The following is a 23,516-nucleotide window of genomic DNA, read 5'->3' as shown; positions in this document are numbered from 1 at the left end:
GAGACTTGGAGAGACTTACATGAACTGATGCTAAGTGAAATGAGCAGAACCAGGAGATCATTATACACTTTGACAACGATATTGTATGAGGATGTATTCTGATGGAAGTGGATTTCTTTGACAAAGAGAGCTAATTCAGTTTCAATTGATAAATGATGGACAGAAGCAGCTACACCCAAAGAAAGAACACTGGGAAACGAATGTGAACTATCTGCATCTTTGTTTTTCTTCCCGGGTTATTTTTACCTTCTGAATCCAATTCTCCCTGTGCAACAAGAGAACTGTTCGGTTCTGCACACATATATTGTATCGAGGATATACTGCAACATATCTGACATATATAGGATTGCTTGCCACCTAGGGGAGGGGGTGGAGGGAAGGAGGGGAAAAATTGGAACAGAAGCAAGTGCAAGGGATAATGTTGTAAAAAAAATTACCCTGGCATGGATTCTGTCAATATAAAGTTATTATTTAAAAAAAAAAAAAGAACTAGAAACTATCAATTGGAGTTTGGTTGAATAAGCTATGGTATATAAATGAGAAAGTACTACAAAAAAGGGGATAGAAAACTTGTATGAACTAATATAGACTGAAGTGAATAGAACCAAGATAATAACTTATTAAAAGTAATACTATTATAAAGACAAACTACTGTGAAATATTTAGGAAATCAGCTTGATAATTCCAAAGGACTCATGATATAAAACCAGTTCTTCATCTCCTGACAAAGGCGATAGATTCAAAGTACAGGCTGAGACACATCTTTATAGACACACCCAATTTGAGAATGTTTAATTTTGTTTTCTCTACTGTGATAGGGAAGGTGAGGGAGAGAGAGGACAATACTTTTTATTTTTAAGTTGTAACTGTTGGACACAATACTGTTTCTTCTTCATCCTTAAAAAGAGATTCTCAAGAACATACACTCATTGGTTGGATGGAAGAGAGAACAGCAGAAACCTGAATGCAGTTCAATCACAGCTCAGCAAATGCAGCAGCATCTCAACACTGGGGCTCAGCCCCAGCAGCCATCATCTCTATTAGCCTACAATGGCACAGAGGTAGGGCTCCTTTGAGATCACTGAAAGGATCTGGCTTTGTCCCACATCCTCTGTAGCAGATAAATATCACTCCATGATTTCTCTATTTCTAATTCTTGCTCTCTTTTCTATGGTCCTGTGCTTTATCACTAGGAGGCAGCGAGGCGGTGCAAAGGATACAACACTGGGCCTGAGATCAGGAAGACTCAAATTTAACCTTAGACACTCACTAGCTAGGTATCTCTGGGCAAATATTTAACCCTGTCTGCCTTAATCCTCTGGAGAAAGAAATGGCAAATCACTCGAGGGTCTTTGTCAAGAAAATTCCAAGGACAGTGGTCCCCAGGGTCACAAACAATCAGACACCACTGAATCACCACCACAATAGTCTGTCATTGCTTTCTGCGAGATACCTAAAGAAGGGCTATGATGAAGGAAGCAGAAAAGACATTTACACCTCCTTTCAAAGCATTATTTGTTTGTCCTTGGAGGGCAGCTGAGCCAAAGGGATGACAAACTTATGATTTAGATTTTCTTCATGACTCTTACAAGCTTAGGCTAAGCAGGAGGGAGAGATGAAGCAAGTCACTGAGGACACGCAGGTGCTGGCACCCTGAGGTAGCAGCAAAGCCCCTGTGGCTGAGAAAAGCTGAGCCTGCCGTGCCCAGCACCCTCTGGTCCCCACACCCCAGTCCACAAGCACAAATGACACAGAATTCCTACTCACCGTTTAGTCAAGAAATGCTTTGTTTACTGTTCAGAAATGAAAAGCATTTTTTTTAAAATTCCCCCCCCCACCCCCAGGGGGAAGATAGCAAGGTAAGACTCAGGCCTAGTGAGGTCACGGTCATGTGACTCCAAACAAGTCAGGGAAGCTCTTAGGGCCAAGGCAAAGTGCTGAGGGAATGGTAGAAGGGGCTGACTGACCTGGGACTCCTTTATACTAATAAAATAATAGGCCCATTTCAGAAATAAATAGTAACTTAAAATTTTTTAATAATTCTTCCCTTCAGAAGAGGGGAATATAGTGATAAGTAAAATAGTATATATGCTTGATATATATATATAAATATAATGCAAAAGAATAAAAATGAAGTCCTCATTTAAAAAAAGGTAAATGTTAAAAATTTGACGTTTAACCTTTAGGTTTTATACCTTTATTCCCCCCCCCAAAAAAAGATTTGTTTGCATGTTTAAATTATAAGCAAAATTTATAATAATTAAGATGAAAAGTCAAGATCATGGTTTGGTAATGCTGGCTAATAAGGTATTTGGTATAAGTACAACTTCTTAAACCATATTTGGTATAAGTACAACTTCTTAAACCACTTCATTTCTCTGCCATATTTTATATCTATAAATGTATGCCTAAGTTGATTAAATTACTATTTTATGAGTAATCTACTTTATTTACTCAAATTTGAAATATTTTTCTTACTACAATAGCAGTGAATTTTATGAAATGTGACTGAATAAAAGGGCCAAGTAGGGAAAAAGATAATCACATTTAAATAAAGTATAAAGGGAAAATATTTTATATGAATTATCTATACATAATACAAAATGTAAGAATGTCCTTATATGCAAATAAACGTGAATATGTGGCTAAATATATGTATAGCTATAGACAAATATAAATATTAGAAGGATATTTATTTCAATTACACTACTTCAAGCAAAGTTCATCAAAAAGAAAAAATGTAAAGATTCAGAATACAACTTGAAAAAATTGTTTTTAATCATTCTTCTTTAAGTGCACATGACAAATCTGAAGTAAAACAACAATTTATAGTTGTCCAATAAACAAATATTAAAATGGAGTCAAATGCAAATAAGAGAATATCATGCACATACCTTTTCAAAGATATTCTACTTCTAATATAATATTTTAATTCAAACACTAAATAGCTACATGGAACACTATATGCTATTTCAAAATAATCTTTGCTATATAAAAACATGTACATACAAGGATAACATAAACTGAGAACTCAGAAACTTAATTTTGGGACCATGGTCCTTTGGTCAAGAACCAAAGCTGACCAACTTTACAAAAAACTGATAGCTATAGCTTTAAAAAGCACAAAGCACTTCTTTTTAGGGGGTTATGTTTTGACCTTGATTTTAAGTTTTCCTATCCTCCATGTTCCTAGATTAATTCATATGAATTGCTGATTAATAATAAAATGTCTTGCCATCAGCATTCAAAACCCCACTCTGGGCTGTCATGGCTGAGAGGGCAGAAATCTGCTTAGAGCTATGAAAGAACCCAACTGAATTCGTGGCGTCTCAGTCTATGAATGTGTAAGCACTTCATCTGTTCAGAAAAACACAATGTTTTCAGAGATAAGAGTAAGGGTAAGGTTGGAGTGATGAAAAGGTAGTTCAATATATGATGGACTGAAAGAAAAAATATGATGGCAAAGTAAGTGAATGACAGAAGCATTTTTATTTTACCAATAAGCTGCTTCATTCAACATGAAGGACTCTTGTACTAAAATATATCCATTTCTTCATTGTCATTCTTGTCATATAAGTAGCTATGACCGTGTGATTCAATATGGTATAGGCGAAGAGGGCTTTTGGTAGTCACACATGATAGTTGCCAATCAAGGTAAAATACTGATAATTTCCAAATAAGTCATTATCTAATTTAATTTCATTAAAAGCTTGTAATTACCTCTGGGCTTTGAAAGAAAATGAAAATGCCTTGACAAATCAAAATCAGAAACCATATTACCCAACAAACAAAATTTTTTTTACTTTTGGTTTTGCAATGTATAATAATTTATTACTATGAGTAATGTTTCAGGTTTTTAAAGTTATTATATCTCACTGAAATTTTCACCAGTGAAAAATAGACAATGTTTAAGTATTTAATGGAAAACAATGTTACTAGACACACATTCCTCCATGACTTAAAATATAGGTTTATGCACACTTCTGACCTCTAGTTATTTAATATCTGTGGTCCTCAATTTCCTCATTTGTAAAATAAAGGAGTTGATTTTGAGGTCCCTTCCAACTCAAGAGTGACGATCCTATGGATTCCAATTGTTTCTATCAATGGAGCTGAAGGGAATTTCCTGAAATAGATATATTAAAGGCTAACCCATGGAGAAAAGGCACTATCCTCTAGAAGCTGATAATTTATCTATCATAGAAGATTTATCAAGTATCTTTTCTCACTCTCTTCCCACCTATTTCCTGTCTCTTGGCTACTTAAGTCATCTCAGGATGCCACCTAGCCTATTAAACTAAACAAATCTGTAATAACTTGCCCTTTACCCTTGAAGAAGCCATTTGTAGGGACAGCTATGTGGCACAGTGGATAGAGCACCAGCTCTGAAGTCAGGAGGACCTGAGTTCAAATCTGGCCTCAGACACTTAACACTTCCTAGCTGTGTGACCCTGGCAAGTCACTTAACCCCAATTGCCTCAGCAAGAAAAAAAAAAAAAAAAAAAAAAAAGCCACTTGTCCTCCAAACGTTCTTAATCATGTCATTCCAACTCATCCTCATTGGCAATCTTGGCATTATCCTTAATTTTTTATTCTCTCAATCCCAATACTCACCGCTAAATTTTTACAATTCTACCTCAACAACATCCCTTGCATATGATCTTTCTCCAGTTCCCACCACTTCTAATAGGCTGCTGAAATAGTTGCTACCAGCTTTTGTTTTCTCCCTTCTCTAAGCCATCTTCTATACACTTGTTGAATGAATATAACTAAAACAGAAATCTGACTAGATCATTAGCCAATCTAAGAAGCTTTAGGAGCTTCCATCTTCCTATGGAATCAAAAAAAGCCCCTCACTATCTGGCTCCAGAGTCTCCTTAAGGTCTGATTTCATTCTCCTTTATGTTCTACTCCTACCCCCTAACTGGTTCTTTTGCTGTTCCACTGACTAGGGCAGTGGTTCTCAAACTTTTGTTTTCAGTTTCTTTATCCTATTAAAAATTATTGAGGATCTCTCTCTCCAAAGCATTTTTGTTTATCTGGATTATATTTATAGATATTTACCATATTGGAAATAAAAACTGTTTTTGAATTTGTAAACCCTCTAAAAGGGTTTCAAAGATCCCCAGAATTCTCAAGACCATACTTTAAGAACCACTGGACTAGGGTATTGCCTTTGCACAGGTGGGATATTCTCCCTACTCCCTTTCACCCCTTGTAATGTCAAGGTCCCTTCCAGGTTCAATGCAGTAGATGGCAGAGCTGGGATCTGGCCTCAAGGTCTCTTTGATTTAAAGCCAGCATTCTTCCCACTACAGCAACTTGACTCAAAGTGAGTACTTATTAGATAATTGTTGAATTGAAATAAATTCAATTATCAATTAGTGCTGTGATTAGTAATTTACCAGAAATTTCCTAATTTTTGCTGCAGAAAACCTTTGGTTTGAACTTTTTTCTTTAGTATGTCATTCTTAAAAGCCACCCTAGACTTTAAGGGGGAAATGTAAGTATATGCAAAAAAGAACAGGGAGAACATCAAATATTCTAAAAGAAAAGAGAATTTTTTTTTTCTTACCTCTTCATCTTTCATGTTCACATCCACTTTTTTTGATCTGATGGCTTTGGTTATGTGGTCAATGTTGTTTTCCCTGCAGTAATCAAATATGTTTTTGTCTTCTTCTCTAATTGGGGTAAAAAAGTAGATGCTTTCTTATTAAACAACATATAAAAACCATACATACACATACATACATACATACATATATATATATATATTACAATCAATTTATTGCAAAAACATGCAAATCAAAAGAATCTTTGGAGTGTTACATATTTCCAACATTTTTCATGAAAAATTTGAAATATTTTTCTCACTATACACACACATACACACACACACAAAATATTATTACTATGTTCCTATTCCTCCCTTTTTCCTCCATTCTTCCCTCTTCCCTCAAAAAAACTGAGTTATTGTATATAACAACTTTCATTTATGAAATGGCACTAGGCCAATCAAAGAACATTTTTGGATGTTCTTGAAACACATAGTAGGACCAAAGAAAAAGAAGAAATAAAGTTAACCAAACCAGCTTTTATCTGTGATAGGTTACAGTACCCCTTAAGTTATAGAACCCTTACACAGCAATTGGACAGCAGCCATTTTTGTCCTAAGTTATTTAACCTTTACAAAGTGCTTGGATGACAGCCAGCTTTATCCTAGAGCAGTATAAATTGAGAATACCTCTCTTTAGATTTTGAAATCCTTAATTAAGCACAAAAATGCACATGAGACTCCTATCTAGACAATAAAGATCCTAGATGCTAGACGTAAAGATGCCAGAGTACAACTTTCTTTATCTGAAACCATCCTTTTTTTTTTTTATCATTATTACTTTAGATAAAGTAATTTTTGCTAGCGAGTCCATGTATTGTGAAATTTTGAGTCCAGACATCATAGTTATATTCTATACAATAGCAAACGTTTTGATATTTTTCATCTTAAAACATGATAATAATAATCAAGAAGCATTAATATTAAATGCCTACTGTGTTCCAGATACTATCCCAAACAATGAAAATATAACAGAAGGCCCTGTTCTCAAGAATTCTCAACCTAATTAATAGGAGAAACAACATGCAAATAACTATGTAAAAAATTATATATTTAGAAGTTTATACTCGGAGGGAAGCCCTTCCCTGAAGGAAGTCAGGGAAACTAAGAGATAGAAAGGGAGGAGAGAATTCTAGGGTAAAGGGATATAAAGTGAAAAGGCCTGAAGTTGGGAGATGGAAGTATCTTATTTGAAGAAGAGCCAGGAGGTCAGCATCACTGGATTACAGAGTATATGGAGATGTAAGAAGACTGGAAAAGTAGTAATGGGCCAGTTGTAAAGGGCTTTAGAAGCAAAAGAGAGCCTTTTATATCTGATTCAGAGGGTAACAGGGAATTTGTAGTGGCTTGGCTGGGATCACCCAGTAATTAAATATCAGGACCTATAATTAAACCACATCTTTCATTTTGCTATGTAAATTCTCTGTCTCCCAAAATTTCCTTCAATTGATTTAATGTAGAGTTCCAAACAGATTAGAGCTTACATCTAACTTGAAAAGAAAAAAAAAAAATTTAAATAGTGGTCAAAGTCCTTGAAGAGATTCAAAAATTTCAGATTAGTTTTAGCTTTGTATGGATATCTGATTTACTATAAAGCAAAACTAAATTCTAAGATTTTAATAATTTTTAATTACTTAAGTAATAATTTATAGATTTTTTTCATTTTTAAAGAAAAAATGCATAAAGCATGTCACCTCAGTAAAACTGTCACAATCAAAAAGTAAAATAATTTTTAAATTCCTCTTAAGCAATTTATTTATTCAAGCATATACTGCCCTCTAATATTGTCTTATGCAGATGGCGCCAAGTTCTCAAGACTATACCAAAAAATATGGTATGTAATAGGTTTTCTCCAGCTACAAGTTTTTCTCAATTGAAGGAAAAGAAAAATCAGACTCATATGGTTCTATTACAATCTTGTGTAGAGACAATAAAGGCACAGTGCCTAGAAATTAGACTTAATAATCACAAAATTTGGGGTACAATTGCTGTCTCTGTGATTAGTTGAATGACCAAGTCATACAATTTAACCTTTCAGCTTCCCCATCTATAAAATGTGGATAATAATACCTTGCTTCCCTAACTATAAATAGAGACATTAATTCTTATAGTACATGCCGCAATGGTGAGAGACTCAAAGATAATTACATAAAAGTACTTAGCAAACATTTTTCTAAGATTTAAGATTAAAGCAAAGTACTTTATTTTTTTATGATATTTTCAAAATACATGCAAAGATAGTTTTCAACATTAACCCTTGCAAAATCCTGTATTCCAAATTTTTTCCCCTTCTCCCCCTCATCTCCTTATCCTAGGCAGCAAGTAATCCAATAAGTCAAACATACACAATTCTTCTAAACATATTTCCACATTTGTCATTCTTAGCAAACTTTTATATGCTATATAAATATATAAACATCATCTGAAGAACATTTTCCAAAAGAAACAATGTTATTCATAACATTGATAATGAAGTTCCCATTGGGTCTAACTCCATAATTTATATTGGTAATTTAATACGCCCACATTATAAATGTGCTGCATAATTTTTAATTGATCTCACAAAAATACAACACAAAATAAAATGGCATTACAGGTTCTAATAAATTCCAAAGGACTATAACTATATAAATGGCCTATCACCTGATATAGCACCCACTTAGATCAACTAGTCGACTAGTCCCCTGATGCTGTTTGATCCCATTCTATTTTATATGATGATAAAGCCTTTTCCTTTGAGAAACCAGTCTGATGTTCAAATAATTTTTACTTATCAAACCAGCTCTCCCATTGTACTATGACTTTAGTATACTTCAGGTGGTTTACAGGTTCAACCACTGATCATGTCAGTCTTATTTTTAGTATTGTTTAATTCATAAAACATAAAAAAAAAATGCACTTTCAGAATAAAATCTGTTTACAAATTGGGGACTTCCTATGATGACATTTTAGTTGTATTTTGTTTTAAAACAATGCGTTGTTCTTAATGAGTTTCACAAAGGGAGAACCACTTCTGAGCTACATTCTGTCAACTCAGTGAACTATCACACCGCCCAGTAGCCAATTCCTCACTTATCAAATTCCTTTCTGCATTCTCCACTCTCACTGAGAATATTTTTATATCCCATTCCCACATAGCCAATCATGACTCCAACCTAAAATTCTTGATTTGCACATTCCCATCTCGTGGGTAACCAATTTCATCTTGAGATACCTCTAATTAATAAAAAGGTTGTGAAGGTTGTCCTCAGAACTGATAGAATCTGAATGCAGACTGAAACATGTTTTTTTCTTTTCTTTACTTTACTATGGAGAAATTGGAAACTCATGATATATCCGTAACATTTTGAGGTCAATATTATTTAAAAAAATAATCACACTCTCCCAAAAAAACTCTCCATCAACTACCAGCAGAGACAGTGAATTACCGGGTTGGCTGGAACCACTGTTCTGACCTAGTCCAAGATTTCTTTGTGTGTGTCAAATGCAACTAGGTGGCACAATAGATAAAACAATGAACCTAAATTCAGGGACCCCTGAGTTCAAGTCTTGTCTCATGCATTCATTAGCTGAAGGCATTAATAGTTCGGAGAAAGATTTAGACTGAGTTTTCAACAAAATCAGAGAAACAAGAGGCAGATTTGAGGGGATAGAGTATGCCAAGGGTGGAAGGTAAACAATTTAAAGGCAGACATAAGAGATGGAATTTGATGTTCAAATAACTGCAAAAAACCTAATGTGGCCTAGTACACAGGGGATGAAAAGGTGAGTAAAGTATGATTAGACTAAAATGGTAGAAGGGGTCAAGTTATGAAAACTTTTGAAGGTCAAAGGAGTTTATATCTGACCCTCAAATGTAAGGGGAAAAAAATCTAAAGATAAATAATACCCCACTCCATTTCCTCTCCCACATTCCGTCACCCCAACTTCTACCTCTGCTTCCTGGCTTCTCATGCTTTTTTTCAAGACTCAAGTTTAATTCTTTCTGTGGGAGGCTTCTTCTGGATGCTGTCCCAGGTACCCCCACCCCAGTATCCATCTCTACTTCCCAGCCCAGCTTCACTCTTCAAATTCCTTCTCGTTACAGTGTATATATATTAACCACAGATCATTGTTTACATGTTGTTTCACTCACTCGAAAATGAGCCCTTAGAGAGCAGAAACTTTTTTGAGCTTTTTTTTGTATCCCTAGTACCTAATGCTTATTTTTAGGATCTAGGGAAAGACAAGCAAATTGAGAAATAGGAATTTAAGTCTTTTTTTCTTTTACCAAAGAAGAAAATGTCTAACAAAACTGAAGCAACTAGGCAACTTACTGATGCTTCTATAAGTACCTTTTATAATTATAAAATGCATAAAATGTTTGGAAGGGTTAACCTACTAAATGGCACACAACAGATTCAATTACAAACAACTCTTTAAAAAAATAAAGAAGAACTCACACAGGCAGAGGAACATTCAATGCTCATGGCAAAGCCATGCCAATATAATAAAACTGTCAATACTATAAAAATTAAAGTTTTAATTACCAAAAAGACACTTTACAAAACTCAATCAACAGCAAAATTCATTTGGAAGTATAAAAGATCTAGAATATTAAAAAAAAGAAAAGAAAAGAAAAGAAATAAGGTAAGCATTAAGGAGAACAAGCACTTCCAGAACTCAAATATTATAAAGTAATAATACTCTGTATCATTAAGCATTGACTGAAAAACAGATAACTAGATCAGTGGAACAGACTAGACAAGGGAGAATCAGAAATAATGACTCAATAACCCTGAGTTAATATAATATACTCCAAAACTTAAATTACTTAAAAAAGAATGCCATGCTTGATAAGAGTTTCTGGGAGACCTATCCATAGCAGATCTAAAACTATATTTTAAGGCAGAAATAATTAAAACTATTTTGGTACTGACTAAGAAACAAGAGTGGTGGATCAATGGAATAAGTTAGGTACACAAGACATCATTCTCAATGAGTATGGTAATCTAATATCTAATAAACCCAAAGACTCCAGCTTCTGGAATAAGAACTCATTATTTGATAAAAACTGCTAGGGTAAAGTGAAAAACAGTATGGCAGACACTGGCCATAGACCAACACCTACACTACATACAAAGATAAGGTTGAAATGGATACATAAGTTAGACATAAAGGGTAATGCCACAAGCAGATTAGGAGAGCAAAGAAGAGTTTATCTGTCAAATCTGTGGAGAAGGGAAGAATTTATAAGAAAACAAAATATAAAACACTATGAAATACAAAATGGATGATTTTGATCATATTGAATTTATAAAGTCCTTTACAAAACCAATGAAACCAAAATTAGAAGGAGAACAGAAAGCTAGTTAACAATCTTTACTGCCAGTTTTGCTGATAAAGGCCTCATTTCTAAAACATAGAAAGAACTGAGTCACATTTATAATACAAGTCATTCCCTGACTGACAAATGGTCAAAGGATATGAATAGGGAGTTGTTGAAGAAATTAAAGCTATCTATAGTCATTTGAAAAAAATTATTTATATCACTACTGATTAGAGAAATACAAATTAAAACAATTCTGAAGTACCACCTTACACTAGCTAATATGACAGAAAAGAAAAATGATAAATGCTGGAGAGGATGTGGGAAAATTTAAACACTAATGCATTGTTGGTGAAATTTTAAACTGATCTAAATATTCTGAAGACTACTATGAAACTATACTTTTTGACCCAGAAATACCCTACTACCTGCCAAAGAAATCATCTAAAGAAGGAAAGGACCTACAAGTAGAAAAATACTTAATGTCTCTTTTTGTGATAGCAAATAAGTATAAAGTGATGGTATATCTATAAACTGGGGAATGTTTGAACAAATAATGATATGTGAAAATGCAATGGAATATTATTGTTCTATAAAAAATGATTAAAAAAAAAAAAGGCAGTTTTTTGGAAATACTTGGAAAGACTTACATGAACTGTAACTGAGTAAAGTAAGAAGAACCAAAACAACATTGTGTATAGTAACAGCAACATTATGCAATGATCAACTTTGATATACTTAGCTTAGAGCTAAGATAATTCCAAAAGACTTATCATGGAAAATGTTATCTATATCCAAAGAAACAACTATGGAGTCTAAATGCAGAATGAAGCACACTATTTTCACTTTTTTTTTCTTTCTTGTGTTTTTTCCCCTTTTTGTTCTTCTTTCACAAGATGATTAATGTAGAAATATGTTTAATGTGACTATATACATAATCTATACTCCATTGTTTGCCATTTTGGGAAGGGAGGAGAGGAGAAAAAAATTTGGAACTCAAAATCTTACAAAAGTGAATATAGAAAAATATCTTTTCATCTGTTAAAAATTAGGCTTAAACAATGTTTATAGTAACAACAAGATTATGTGATGATCAACTGTGATGGACTTGGCTCTTCTCAACAAAGTGGTGATTCAAGGAAATTCCAACAGACTTGGAATAGAAAATATCAATTACATCCAGAGAGAACTATGGAGACTAGAATATGGTTCAAAACATACTATTTTCATTTTTGGGTTTTTTTCTTTCTTGTGTCTTTTTTTCTTTCTTTTAGTCTGATTTTTCTTGTATAACACAACAACTATAGAAATATATATTAAATATATTTAAAAGGATAGCACATATTTAACCTATTTCAGATTGCTTGCTGTTTTGGGGAGGGGACAAAGAAGGAAGAAGACAAATATGGAACATAAAGTTTTAGAAAAATGAGTGTTGAAAACTAATTTTTTAAGAAGTAACTGTAGTTAACTGACTTGTCCAAGGTCACACAGCTAGTAAGTGTTAAGTGTCTGAGGCTAGATTTGAACTCAGGTCCTGCTGACTTCAGGGATGATGATCTATCCACAGCACCATCTAGCTGCCCCAAACTATCTTTACATTGATTTATACTGATATTTCACAACGATTGACATTGATTTGGAAAAATAAAATAATACTGAGCAAAAAAAAAAAAAAATGAGACATTGAACCAATGTCTCACTCTATATTCTAAAATAATTTCGAAGTACAGACTTGGAATGAAGAATATTAAAGATTATCCCAATTAAAAAAAACAGGAAGAAAAGTAAAATATATAGATGGATCTAGCTGGTACAGTAGACAGGGCATCAGGAAAACCTTAATACAAATCTCACTTTAGGCACTAGTTCTCATTTCCTGGACAATTATTTACCCTCTCTACCCTAGTTTCCTCATCTATAAAAAGGCAAATAATGATAACACTTAGCTCCCAGAGTAGTCTTGAGGACAAATCATTTTGCAAACCTTAAAGGACTATTTAAATTCTGTATCATTATCATCATATGCCTTTTTACAACTATGAATAAGAGATTATTCTTAATCAAACAAAGGATAAAGGCAATTACACAAGATAAAATTGATAACTTGTTTACAAAGAAACTGAAAAGGCTTCTGCACAAATAAAATTAATGCATCTAGCATAAGCAGGCAAGCAATCAAATGGGGAAAAAATCTTAATATCAGATTTGTCAGATAGGGATTTCATTGCCAAAAGATGGAAGTGACCAGCATGCATATATGTGCGCACGTGCAGGCGCATACGCGTGCGCACATACACACAACACAAAGCCATTCCCAACAAAATAAACAAGTAACCAAAGGATATAACAAAGAGTTCTCAAAAAAAAAATTGAAAACAATCAGCAACTTTATGAAAGAATACTCCAAATCATAATAATAAACAATAGAAATTTTGAAGTTTTGTCTCCCTCCCAACAAATTGGCACCTATGCCAGACAGGAACAGGCAATGTTAGGGGTGTTGTGGAAGCTAGATGGCTCTCACTGGACTGTAATCCAGATGACTGAGTTGAAATCTTGCTGCAGATGCTTAGCTGTGAGACTATGGGAAAGTCACCTAACCTGTCTACCTCAGTTTCCTCAACTGTGTTTAAAAAAAAAAAAAAAAAGACAATAATAGTATCTATCATGTAGGATGGTTGTGAGATGTTTGTCAAGCACCTAATAGAGGACCTGACCCATAATAAAAACTTAATACATGCTTAGTCTCTTCCCTTTCCCTTTCCTCATCCCAATTTTATGGGAAGATAAGCACTAATACATTTGGTGGAAGTGAGAATTAATACAACCATTTAATTATGCAAGTGACTAAAATGAACATATCTTTAGAACCAGAGACTCCACTGTTATGCATATACAAAAAGGATGCTATTGACAGGAAAAAAAAGCATCACACACATCATAATATTTAAAGCAGCACACCTCTTGTAGTAGCAAAGAACTAGAAACAAAGTTAGATACCCACTGCTGGGAAACAACTAAACAAACTGTGGTGGGAAATGATTAAACAAAAGTGAATGGAAGGAAATACTATTCTGCTGAACTAACAAATATGATGGAGAGAAGCATGGAAAAACATATATAAACTGATTTAACGAAATAGTATGAACCAATAAAACAATATATATGATAACTACAACAATGTAAATGGAATAAATCATCATGAAACAATCAAACATGAATATTGTAAAAGTACAAAGAACAAGCGTGGTCCCTAAGGAGAAAGAGGAAAAGATGCCCACAACCACTCCTTTGTATAGGTGGGAGATTTAGGGATATGGAATATTGATTATATTTTCAGATTTTTTGTTGAAATATTGATTTGTTTTGTTGATGTCTTTCTTAGTGAAAAAAGAAAGAACAGCACAGAGGCAAATTTATTTTCATTAAAACAAAATACATGAAGAAAATTTTATTTTAAAGAAAAGAAGAAGCTGGTCAATCTAGCTTTTTAGATCCTTTTCAGTTCTTTAGAAAAAAACCAGCACTCCTTTCCTTTGGACTTATGTTGCATCAAACAGAAGATAGCATTTTACTTATACAACTCATGCATTAGCTTGTATTTTAATGTTGGGCATACATACTCTTAAAGAGCAGTTTGCTGTGGAAGGGTTGTAGAAATACAAAGAAAAGTCCTTTTACTCCTAGTGCTGTGTTTAACTGTGGAAGTGCAAAGAAAAGTCCTTTAACTTCTAGAGCTGGATTTGACTCTGGAGAAGTCACATCTTTTCAAGCCTTTAATTTTAACTTCCTCCCTTGTAAGATGAGGAAGTAAAGGATTTTCTTGAAAGGACTTGGAACCTTGTAAAACTAACTTTCTGACACTTCCTATTAAATTATAAACTATGCAAGGATATTCAAAACAGTATTTCAAAATATATTAATCATTTAATAAATATCTTTTGGAATGTTTTTGGCTAAAGGATGCTAGCTTGCAAGAGCTAAGATTGGTGAATAACAAACAAGTGGCTTTACTTGTGTACTTGGCATCAGGCCACAGATTACACAGGAACCAAATAAAGTGTATTTTAAAAAGAAGGCAAAAATGGGAGCCAGAAAACTCCTGCAACAGTTACTTTTGATGTCAAGGCCTTCTTGCCCCAAGGGGCCCATTTTCACATCATCTATAATTATCTCTTTGCTTTAATCGCCTTGTCACTCCTGAGGCTCTCATGGGCACCGAAGGAGGAAAAGCTCATTAACTGAACCTTTTCTCCTCCCTCCAACCACCCATAGCTTTTAATTGCTTAGTGTTGTTCTTCTCGAGCAGTGCAACTGGGATCATTTTCATAAGAAAGGGAGGGAAGGGAGCCATGTGTCCCTGAGGTGTGCACCACAGACAAACCTTTGCTTTCTCAATTATTTATGCCAGCTGAGGTTTTACAGGCTGAATAAATCCATAACTCAAGTTCATTCTGAGCAGTCAGATTCTCAAGGGGAGTTGCCCATTCGCCTATACACTTTCATCAAGTCCTCAAGAGAATAACCAGGATGTAACAAGACATATGTCATCCAATTCCCAACCCATCACTAAAGTGTTAACACAGTTCTGATCACAGGTAACAGTACTATAGCCAGAGGACAACAACAACAGATTCTTGTGACACTCAGAGCATAAGAGGGTAGGATTCCAAAGATGATTCGGCTCTTTCAAAATGTAATATTACAAGTGAATATTTTTGAAAGAACTGTTTTTAAAATACAAAATGTTCATAGTACTAGCTGCTTAAAATACTCTTTAAAAGACTCTGCTATAGTCTTATAAGTATTTGGCAGAAATGGGCCTTTTCTCCAATGCTGAGTCTTTCAATCCTTAACTGGCTGGGTGTCAATGCTGTTCTTTTCTCAGCAGACATTGCTATTTGTGGCAGAGCTGTATATAATACAGCTACATTCTCCTCTAGTTATTTAAACTCTTTGGACAACTTTATAGCAGGATTTATATGTGAGTGACAGGTTTCAATGCTGTGTTCATTTTGCACACTGTATATAATATATATGCTTCAAAGAGTTTTATTATTACATGGGGGGAAAAAAGCAAAACCATTTTGTTTTCTAATTAATCCTTTAATCTCATATTAAATTGAGACTATTCAACTTAAAATAATTTTTAAAAACACCTTCAATCAGAGCATTTCTAAAGTTCATTACTGTTTAGGAACATAAATTTTACAAGTCTATGATGAAAGCATCTCTTTAAAATTCTTCAGGCCTTTGTGCCTGACCACATGCAGTGACCTCTGGTATTTTCTGCCAAAACAGTTCATTTATCTCACAGAACAACTAATCAATTCCAGAGTCCATCAATCATTCCAGTTGTGCAGAAGTACATTCTTGCTCAGGGCAGGTCCAGATGGCTGCTTGTATAAGTGGAATTAATAAAATTCTGATAGATTACATAGCATCTAACAAACTACAAAATATAATGGGAACAATCAGATCTTAGAGGTATATGGAGGAGGAAGAACACAAAGTCTCATAATCTTTTGGCATTTTAAACTTTTGCTTTAAGTCCTAAATTTATTTTCCAACTTGTGGATTAAAGTTTTCCAAATATATGCACAAAGTATACCAGCAAGTATATAAAGAGATCTTGAGGTGTTATTTTGCAAAATAATTTATCTTTTACTATTATTTTGTTTACCCACCTATCTGTTTCAAAGTTAATCATAGTTGTTTCAGAGTTTTTAGGCTTTACCCTATATGGTCAGGAAATCTCTGTCATTAGCCCCTACACCTTACCTGCCAGATGTCTTCACAAAAAAAAAAAAAAAAAAAAAATCACGATGGAAAGAGTCACAGATGACTAGTTTCTGGTTCTGCCAGGACTAGCTAGAAATCACAAGTGAATTCAAGTTCCCAGACTTGATTTCTGTCTAATTTATAGAGAGCTTAAGGGAAGAGTTAAATGTTACATTTCCAAATAAAATAGAGACCCACCTATGACTTTACCATTGAGTATAATACCTTGTCACTTGCAACAAAGAACTTGGGAAATAAAGCTGGATCCAAAAGAATAAGGATCAGGGTCAGGTCTGATGTACAAAATTATCTGCAGGATCTGGACTCGATTTCATTCAGAAGGCTGGGGACAGAAGCTCTGACTTTTCACTTCCCTATCTTGGGCAAGTTAGTTTTTGGCAAAGGCAAGGAGTCCAAGTGTCAAAAAATGGGTATACTATTTCATAAGGTCATTAATTCAGTATGAAAAGAGATCTCAGACTTCATCTAGTTCAATCACTTCATTTTAGAGAGTGAAAAAAGCAAGACCTAGAGGTTAATTCACTATTTTAGATCACATGGGTACTAAATGGGAGAGGCAGTTCTCAAACCCACAGTTTTTGATCTAAATACAGTACCCTTTCCACAAGATCATATTGCTACTCTTCAAGTCATGCTAATCGTTGCAAGTAATTGGTAACTACACAAATGCTCTGCCAGTACCTCAGATTTTCCATTTACATTACATACGTAATGTACATAATTTACATTACATTATATAAATATGAAACTAAGTTGTATGCAACTTTTAAATTACAGCTTAAACCTGCAAAAAGAAAATATTAAATATTACATTTCACTAAATAAAGGTACAAGTAAAATTTCATTGAAATAAACTTCATTGGAAAGGTTCTTTTTCTCATTTTTAATTGATTTTTTGGCCCTTGACTGGGATAGTCTACCACAGTTCATTATACTTGAATTTCCAATCATCACTTTTTGCCAGAGTCTAACACTAATTTTCACTAAATGGACTAAAACCATTGCTTGAATATATTCATTTGTAAAAGACAAAACTTTCATGAATGCCATGAAGAAAGTGAAGCTTGGAAGCATAAGAGTAGTGGCCACTCATAAAGAACGAGATTATAAATAAATTAGAGGAACATAGGATAGTTTATCTCTCAGAATGGTGGAGGAGGAAGAAATTTGTGATCAAAGATGAACTAGAGACCATTATTGATCACAAAAGTTTTGATTACATCAAATTAAAAAGCCTTTGTACAAACAAAACTAATGCAAACAAGATTAGAAGGGAAGCAGCAAACTGGGAAAACATCTTCACAATTAAAGGTTCTGATAAAGGCCTCATTTCCAAGATATATAGAGAATTGACTCTAATTTATAAGAAATCAAAGCCATTCTCCAATTGATAAATGGTCAAAGGATATAAACAGACAATTTTCAGATGATGAAATTGAAACTATTTCCACTCATATGAAAGTGTTCCAAATCATTATTAATCAGAGAAATGCAAATTAAGACAACTCTGAAATGCCACTACACACCTGTCAGATTGGATAAGATGACAGAAAAAAATAATGATGAATGTTGGAGGGGATGCAGGAAAACTGGGACACTGATGCATTGTTGGTGGAATCCAACCATTCTGGAGAGCAATCTGGAATTATGCCCAAAAAGTTATCAAACTGTGCATACCCTTTGATCCAGCAGTGCTACTACTGGGCTTACACCCCAAAGAGATACTAAAGAAGGGAAAGGGACCTGTATGTGCCAAAATGTTTGCGGCAGCCCTGTTTGTAGTGGCTAGAAACTGGAAATTGAATGGATGCCCATCAATTGGAGAATAGCTTAATAAATTCCGGTATATGAATGTTATGGAATATTATTGTTCTGTAAGAAATGCCAGCAGGATGAATACAGAGAGGACTGGCGAGACTTACATGAACTGATGCTGAGTGAAATGAGCAGAACCAGGAGATCATTATATACCTCAACGATACTATATGAGGATGTATTCTGATGGAAGTGGATTTCTTTGACAAAGAGAAGGTCTAACTCAGTTTCAATTGATCAATGATGGACAGAAGCAGCTACACCCAAAGAAAGAAAAATGAGAAATGAATGTAAACTAAATGTATGTGCACTGTATGTGCAAAAATGTTTGCATTTTTGTTTTTCTTCCCGGGTTATTTTTACCTTCTGAATCCAATTCACCCTGTGCAACAAGAGAACTGTTCGGTTCTGCAAACATATATTGTATCTAGGATATACTGCAACATATCTAACATATATAGGACTGCTTGCCATCTGGGGGAGGGGGTGGAAGGAGGGAGGGGAAAAATCGGAACAGAAGTGAGTGTAAGGGATAATGCTGTAAAAAATTACCCTGGCATGGATTCTGTCAATAAAAAGTTATAATTATTAAAATAAATTAATTAATTAATAAATTTAAAAAAAAAAAAGAGTAGTGGCCACTGCAGTAACTGTAATGCCCACTGATGGGGCACTTGAGAGGGGACAAAGTCCTGCAAAGACCTTTTGATTCCACATTGCAGTCCTACCAGGAGGAACAACACCAGGATTTCCACCCGCATACCCAGAGTCTGAAGCAGTTTATGAAGCTCATACATGGATACAAAAATAAGTAAAAACCAGAAGAAGCTTCTCATTATGCCCAATGAGCTTTTCACTAAATGGAGACAGAATTTCATGCTTACAATAATTTAATTGTTTTAATGAAGGAGCCAAACCAATGGGCATAATAAGCCACTAAGCTGTTCTGCTACATAATCCAAAAGAAACAACATTTCAACCAATTATTTTACTGGGCAAAGTAATACCTTTTGGCATTTCAAATGAAATATCCCAGAGACACATTCAAACTTAACACTGAATTTATTATCTTTCCCCAAAAACTGTCCCTACCTCAATACTTCCCTATTTCTGTCATAGGCAGGCCTGGCCTTCCAAATTCTTAGATCCATAATTCATCACCTTTCTAGATAATTCCAACAACCTGCTAATCACTACAGCTCATTTTTTTTAATACAGTCATATCAAAAGAAGTTTCCTTAAGGGCAGATTCAACCATGACTCTCTCCTACTCAATTACAGCAGCTTACCTATTACCCCTAGGATCAAATATAATTTCCTTTCTGTAGCTTTTTAAGCATTTTACAACTTAGCCTTCACCTATCTTTCAACTCGCATAGTACAGTATTCTCCCATACCCACAGGTACTTGGCTATCCAGTCAAATTTTTATTCAATCTCTCAACTCCATTCCTTTACTCTGATAGTTCTACAAGCTTGCTATGAACTCCCTCCTCACCTTTCCCTCATTAAGTCTCTCTCTTCCTTTAAGCCTCTGCCATTCTCTTTTGCAAAAAGTCTTTCCTGCTGCCCCTGCTACTGCTTTCTCTCCTAAAATACCTCACATTAAATTACTTGTGAGAAATTTGTATTTATTATTTTTATGTACATAAATAACATATTTTGTTGACTCCACTGCCAAAATGGGGTATACTTGTATCTGCTGCCCCTTGCAGGCTTTCTGACACTTAGGAGGTGCTTAATAAATGCTAACTGGGTGGTTGGATGACTGATAGAGTACCAGAAAAGAAGTAGTATAACCTATTTAAGATAAGCTACACAGAATCTATGGGTCTCTGCAATTTCACTTGTAAAATAATAGCAAAGGATTGGTCTCTTCCAACAGCCCCACCCTATGCAGGAAATGGGTACAGGGCCAAGCTGCATTGAATTTCCATAACTGAGTAAGTTATGGTATATGAATGCTATAGAATATTATTGTTCTATTAAGAAACAATCAGCAGGATGATTTCAGAGAAGCCTGGAGAGACTTAATGAACTGATGCTAAGTGAAAGCAATAGAACCAAGAGAACATTGACCACAGCAACAAGACTACACGATGATCAACTCTGATGGATGTGGTTCTTTTCAACACTGAGGTGACTCAGACCAATTCCAATAGACTCATGATGGGGAGAGCCATTTGCAGAGAAGGGACTGAAAATGGATCACAACATAGTATTTTCATCTTTTCTGTTATTGTTTCTTTGCTTTGTTTTCTCATTTCTTTCTTTTTGATCTGATTTTTCTTATGCAGCATGACAATGTGGAAATATGTATAGAAAGATTACATATGTTTAACATATATTAGATTGCATGCTGTCTTGGCAAGGGTACGGGGTAGGGGGAAGGAAGGGAGAAAAATATGGACTACAAGATTTGCAAGTGTGAATGCTGAAAACTATCCTTGCATGTATTTTGGACATAAAAAATTATTTAAAAAAAAAAAGAAAAATTCACACAAAGCCAGTCAAGCCAAGATTAGAAGGAAAGCTGAAAACTGGGGGAAACAAAAATTTCAGCAAGTTTCTCTGATAATGGCCTTATTTCAAAAACATATAGAGAACTGAATTAAATTTATAATTCTACAACTAATTTTCCAACTGACAAATAGTAAAAGGATATGAACAGAAAGTTTCAGAAGAAATCAAAGCAATCTATAGTCATATTTTTTAAAATGCTCTAAATCACTATAAATTAGAGAACTTCAAATTGTAACAACTCTCAGGAACCACCACATCTGTCACTGGAAAATATGAAAAAAGGAAAAGACAAATGTTGGAAGAGACAAAAAAAACTGGATCACTAATGCATTCTTGATGGAATTGTGAATTGATCCAACCATTCTAGAGAGCAATTTGGAACAATGTCCAAGGACTAAAGAACTGTGCATACCTTTTGACTCAGCAATATCACTACTAGGTTTGTATTTCAAAGAGATTAAAGAATGTGTACAAAAATATGTGGCTAAGAATGGTTACAAATTGCAAATTAAGGGCATACCTACCGATTGTGGAATGATTGAGCAAATTGTGGGTATATGATTGTGACATAACACTGTTGTTCTATAAGAAATGCCAAGCAACATAATTTCAGAAAAACCTGGTAAGACTTATATGAACTGACATAAAGTGAAGTAGCAGAGCCAAGAGATCACTGTATACAGTAATAGTAATACTATATGAGAATCAATTGTGAATGACTTAATTATTCGATCCAAGATGATTTTAAAAAACTTATGATGAAAAATATTATCCACCTTCAGAGAAAGAATTGCTAAAGTTTGAATACAGAATACTGAGTACTTTTTAAAAAACTTTATTTTTCTTGTCGGGTTTTTTTTTTTTTTTTTTTTTTTTGGTCTATATTATCTTGACTAATAAGGAAAAGTTTTGCAAAAGACACTGCAAATGTAATGTATATAATCTATAGCAAAGATTACATGTATATTATATATCAAAGGAGAAGGGAGAAAATTTGGAATTCACAATTGTTTTATAAATGTTAAAAATTGTTTTTTCACGTAATTGAGAAAAATAAGAATATTCTTTTAAAAAAATAGGAAAATTTAGAAGAGGGAAAGGATTTGGTAGAAAAGACGAGTTTTACTTTGCACATAATGAGTCCAAGACCCTTAAAAGACAACAAGGATAAGGAGAGAAGTTAAGATTGGATAAATAGATGGATATATATATATATAGTTACTGTATAGTAACTGAAACCCATGGGAACTCCTAAGATCACCAACTTAAAATCTGTAGCTCACAGCTCTGGGACCTAATTTACAGAAACTTTTATATAATTCTATCAAATTGATCCAAACGATTTATTTCTCACATAATATAAAATTTCGTGGATGCAGTCATATGGCTTTGTTACTTCCATTCTGCAGCATGTAAAATAAAAGCAAAGATAGTGGAAGGTGGGAACAAAACCAGGATGGTGTCTGAAAGGGCATGACTGGGATAGGACAGCAAGGGACTCCAATGTATGGGACACTATTAAACTTATTGCCAAAGGGGCTTCGTGAGGAAAGAGAAGAGTATAGTCAGCAGAGAGATGGCATGGAAAAGAACCTAGAAGTGAAAGTAATGTAAATTACTGTGAAAATGAAGAACAGGGTTAGGAATTATAAAGCACAGAAAAAGGCAGACTAGTGGAATATTATGATCACGTAAAGAAATTTCAGAGTCAAAAAAACATAGAAGTGGAAAACTCATGGGTGACAGCATCTGGTTATGAGATCTGAGGAGACTGAGAAACTAGAAAGACAGGGCATAAGGGAATAATATGTATATTTAAGGCTCCTACACATGAAAGAAGGAGATGAGGAGTGCAGAAAGGCCATTAGCTAGGGTAATAGATACCTTGAAGAAGAAAGGAAGGAAGAAGGTCCTGGAGGGCCAACAGATAATGGCCACCAGATCTGAATTGCATGATAAACAAGAACAGTGTGAACCTCCTAAGAAGAGGCTGCTGAGTGACGGTGTCAAGGGAGAGTCTGGAAATGGCAGTGGGGAAGCAAAGAGTTACTTCAACATCCCTATATGCCAATAGTGGTAGGAGAGAAAGTACAATGGATAACAAGAATGTTTGGCCAGGGATGTGGCAGAGTCAACAAGGGGAAGCCACATCTCAGTTAATGTCAGAAGACACAAGAAAGGGAGAGGATTAAAATGAAAGTAAGCTTATTTATTAGGGAGCAGACATGCCATTACTAGGTAATTAACGACTATTGACTGACCAATTGATTCCAAAATTCAGGATTCTATCAGCTATATAGCTAAGCCAAGAATTCCTGAATCTGGTATAAATCTGACAACACCCTCTAGAGATCCCCTATACAGCATTGCTGATATCCTCAACTTCTTAATGTTCGAAGAAGGGAGTGAGATGTAGTGGCAGGCTAAAAGTCATAATGGTAAGCAAAAATGG

General features: G+C 34.5%; 1 protein-coding gene across 3 annotated transcripts in view; it reads right to left on the bottom strand.

The window, feature by feature from the left end:
- The window catches only part of ACBD6 (acyl-CoA binding domain containing 6), a 196,358-nt gene that overhangs the window by 123,338 nt on the left and 49,504 nt on the right, over nucleotides 1–23,516 (bottom strand). For all 3 annotated transcript variants that reach the window (XM_051998840.1, XM_051998841.1, XM_051998839.1), the window contains exon 5: nucleotides 5,576–5,681. In XM_051998840.1, coding sequence (XP_051854800.1) covers nucleotides 5,576–5,681 — 106 coding nt within the window. The remainder of the gene's footprint in view (nucleotides 1–5,575; nucleotides 5,682–23,516) is intronic.

The sequence above is a fragment of the Antechinus flavipes genome, chromosome 4 (genome assembly GCF_016432865.1).
Source record: "Antechinus flavipes isolate AdamAnt ecotype Samford, QLD, Australia chromosome 4, AdamAnt_v2, whole genome shotgun sequence".
In the NCBI taxonomy this organism is placed as follows: Eukaryota; Metazoa; Chordata; class Mammalia; order Dasyuromorphia; family Dasyuridae; genus Antechinus; species Antechinus flavipes.
This window is presented reverse-complemented; position numbering and strand designations above follow the sequence as displayed.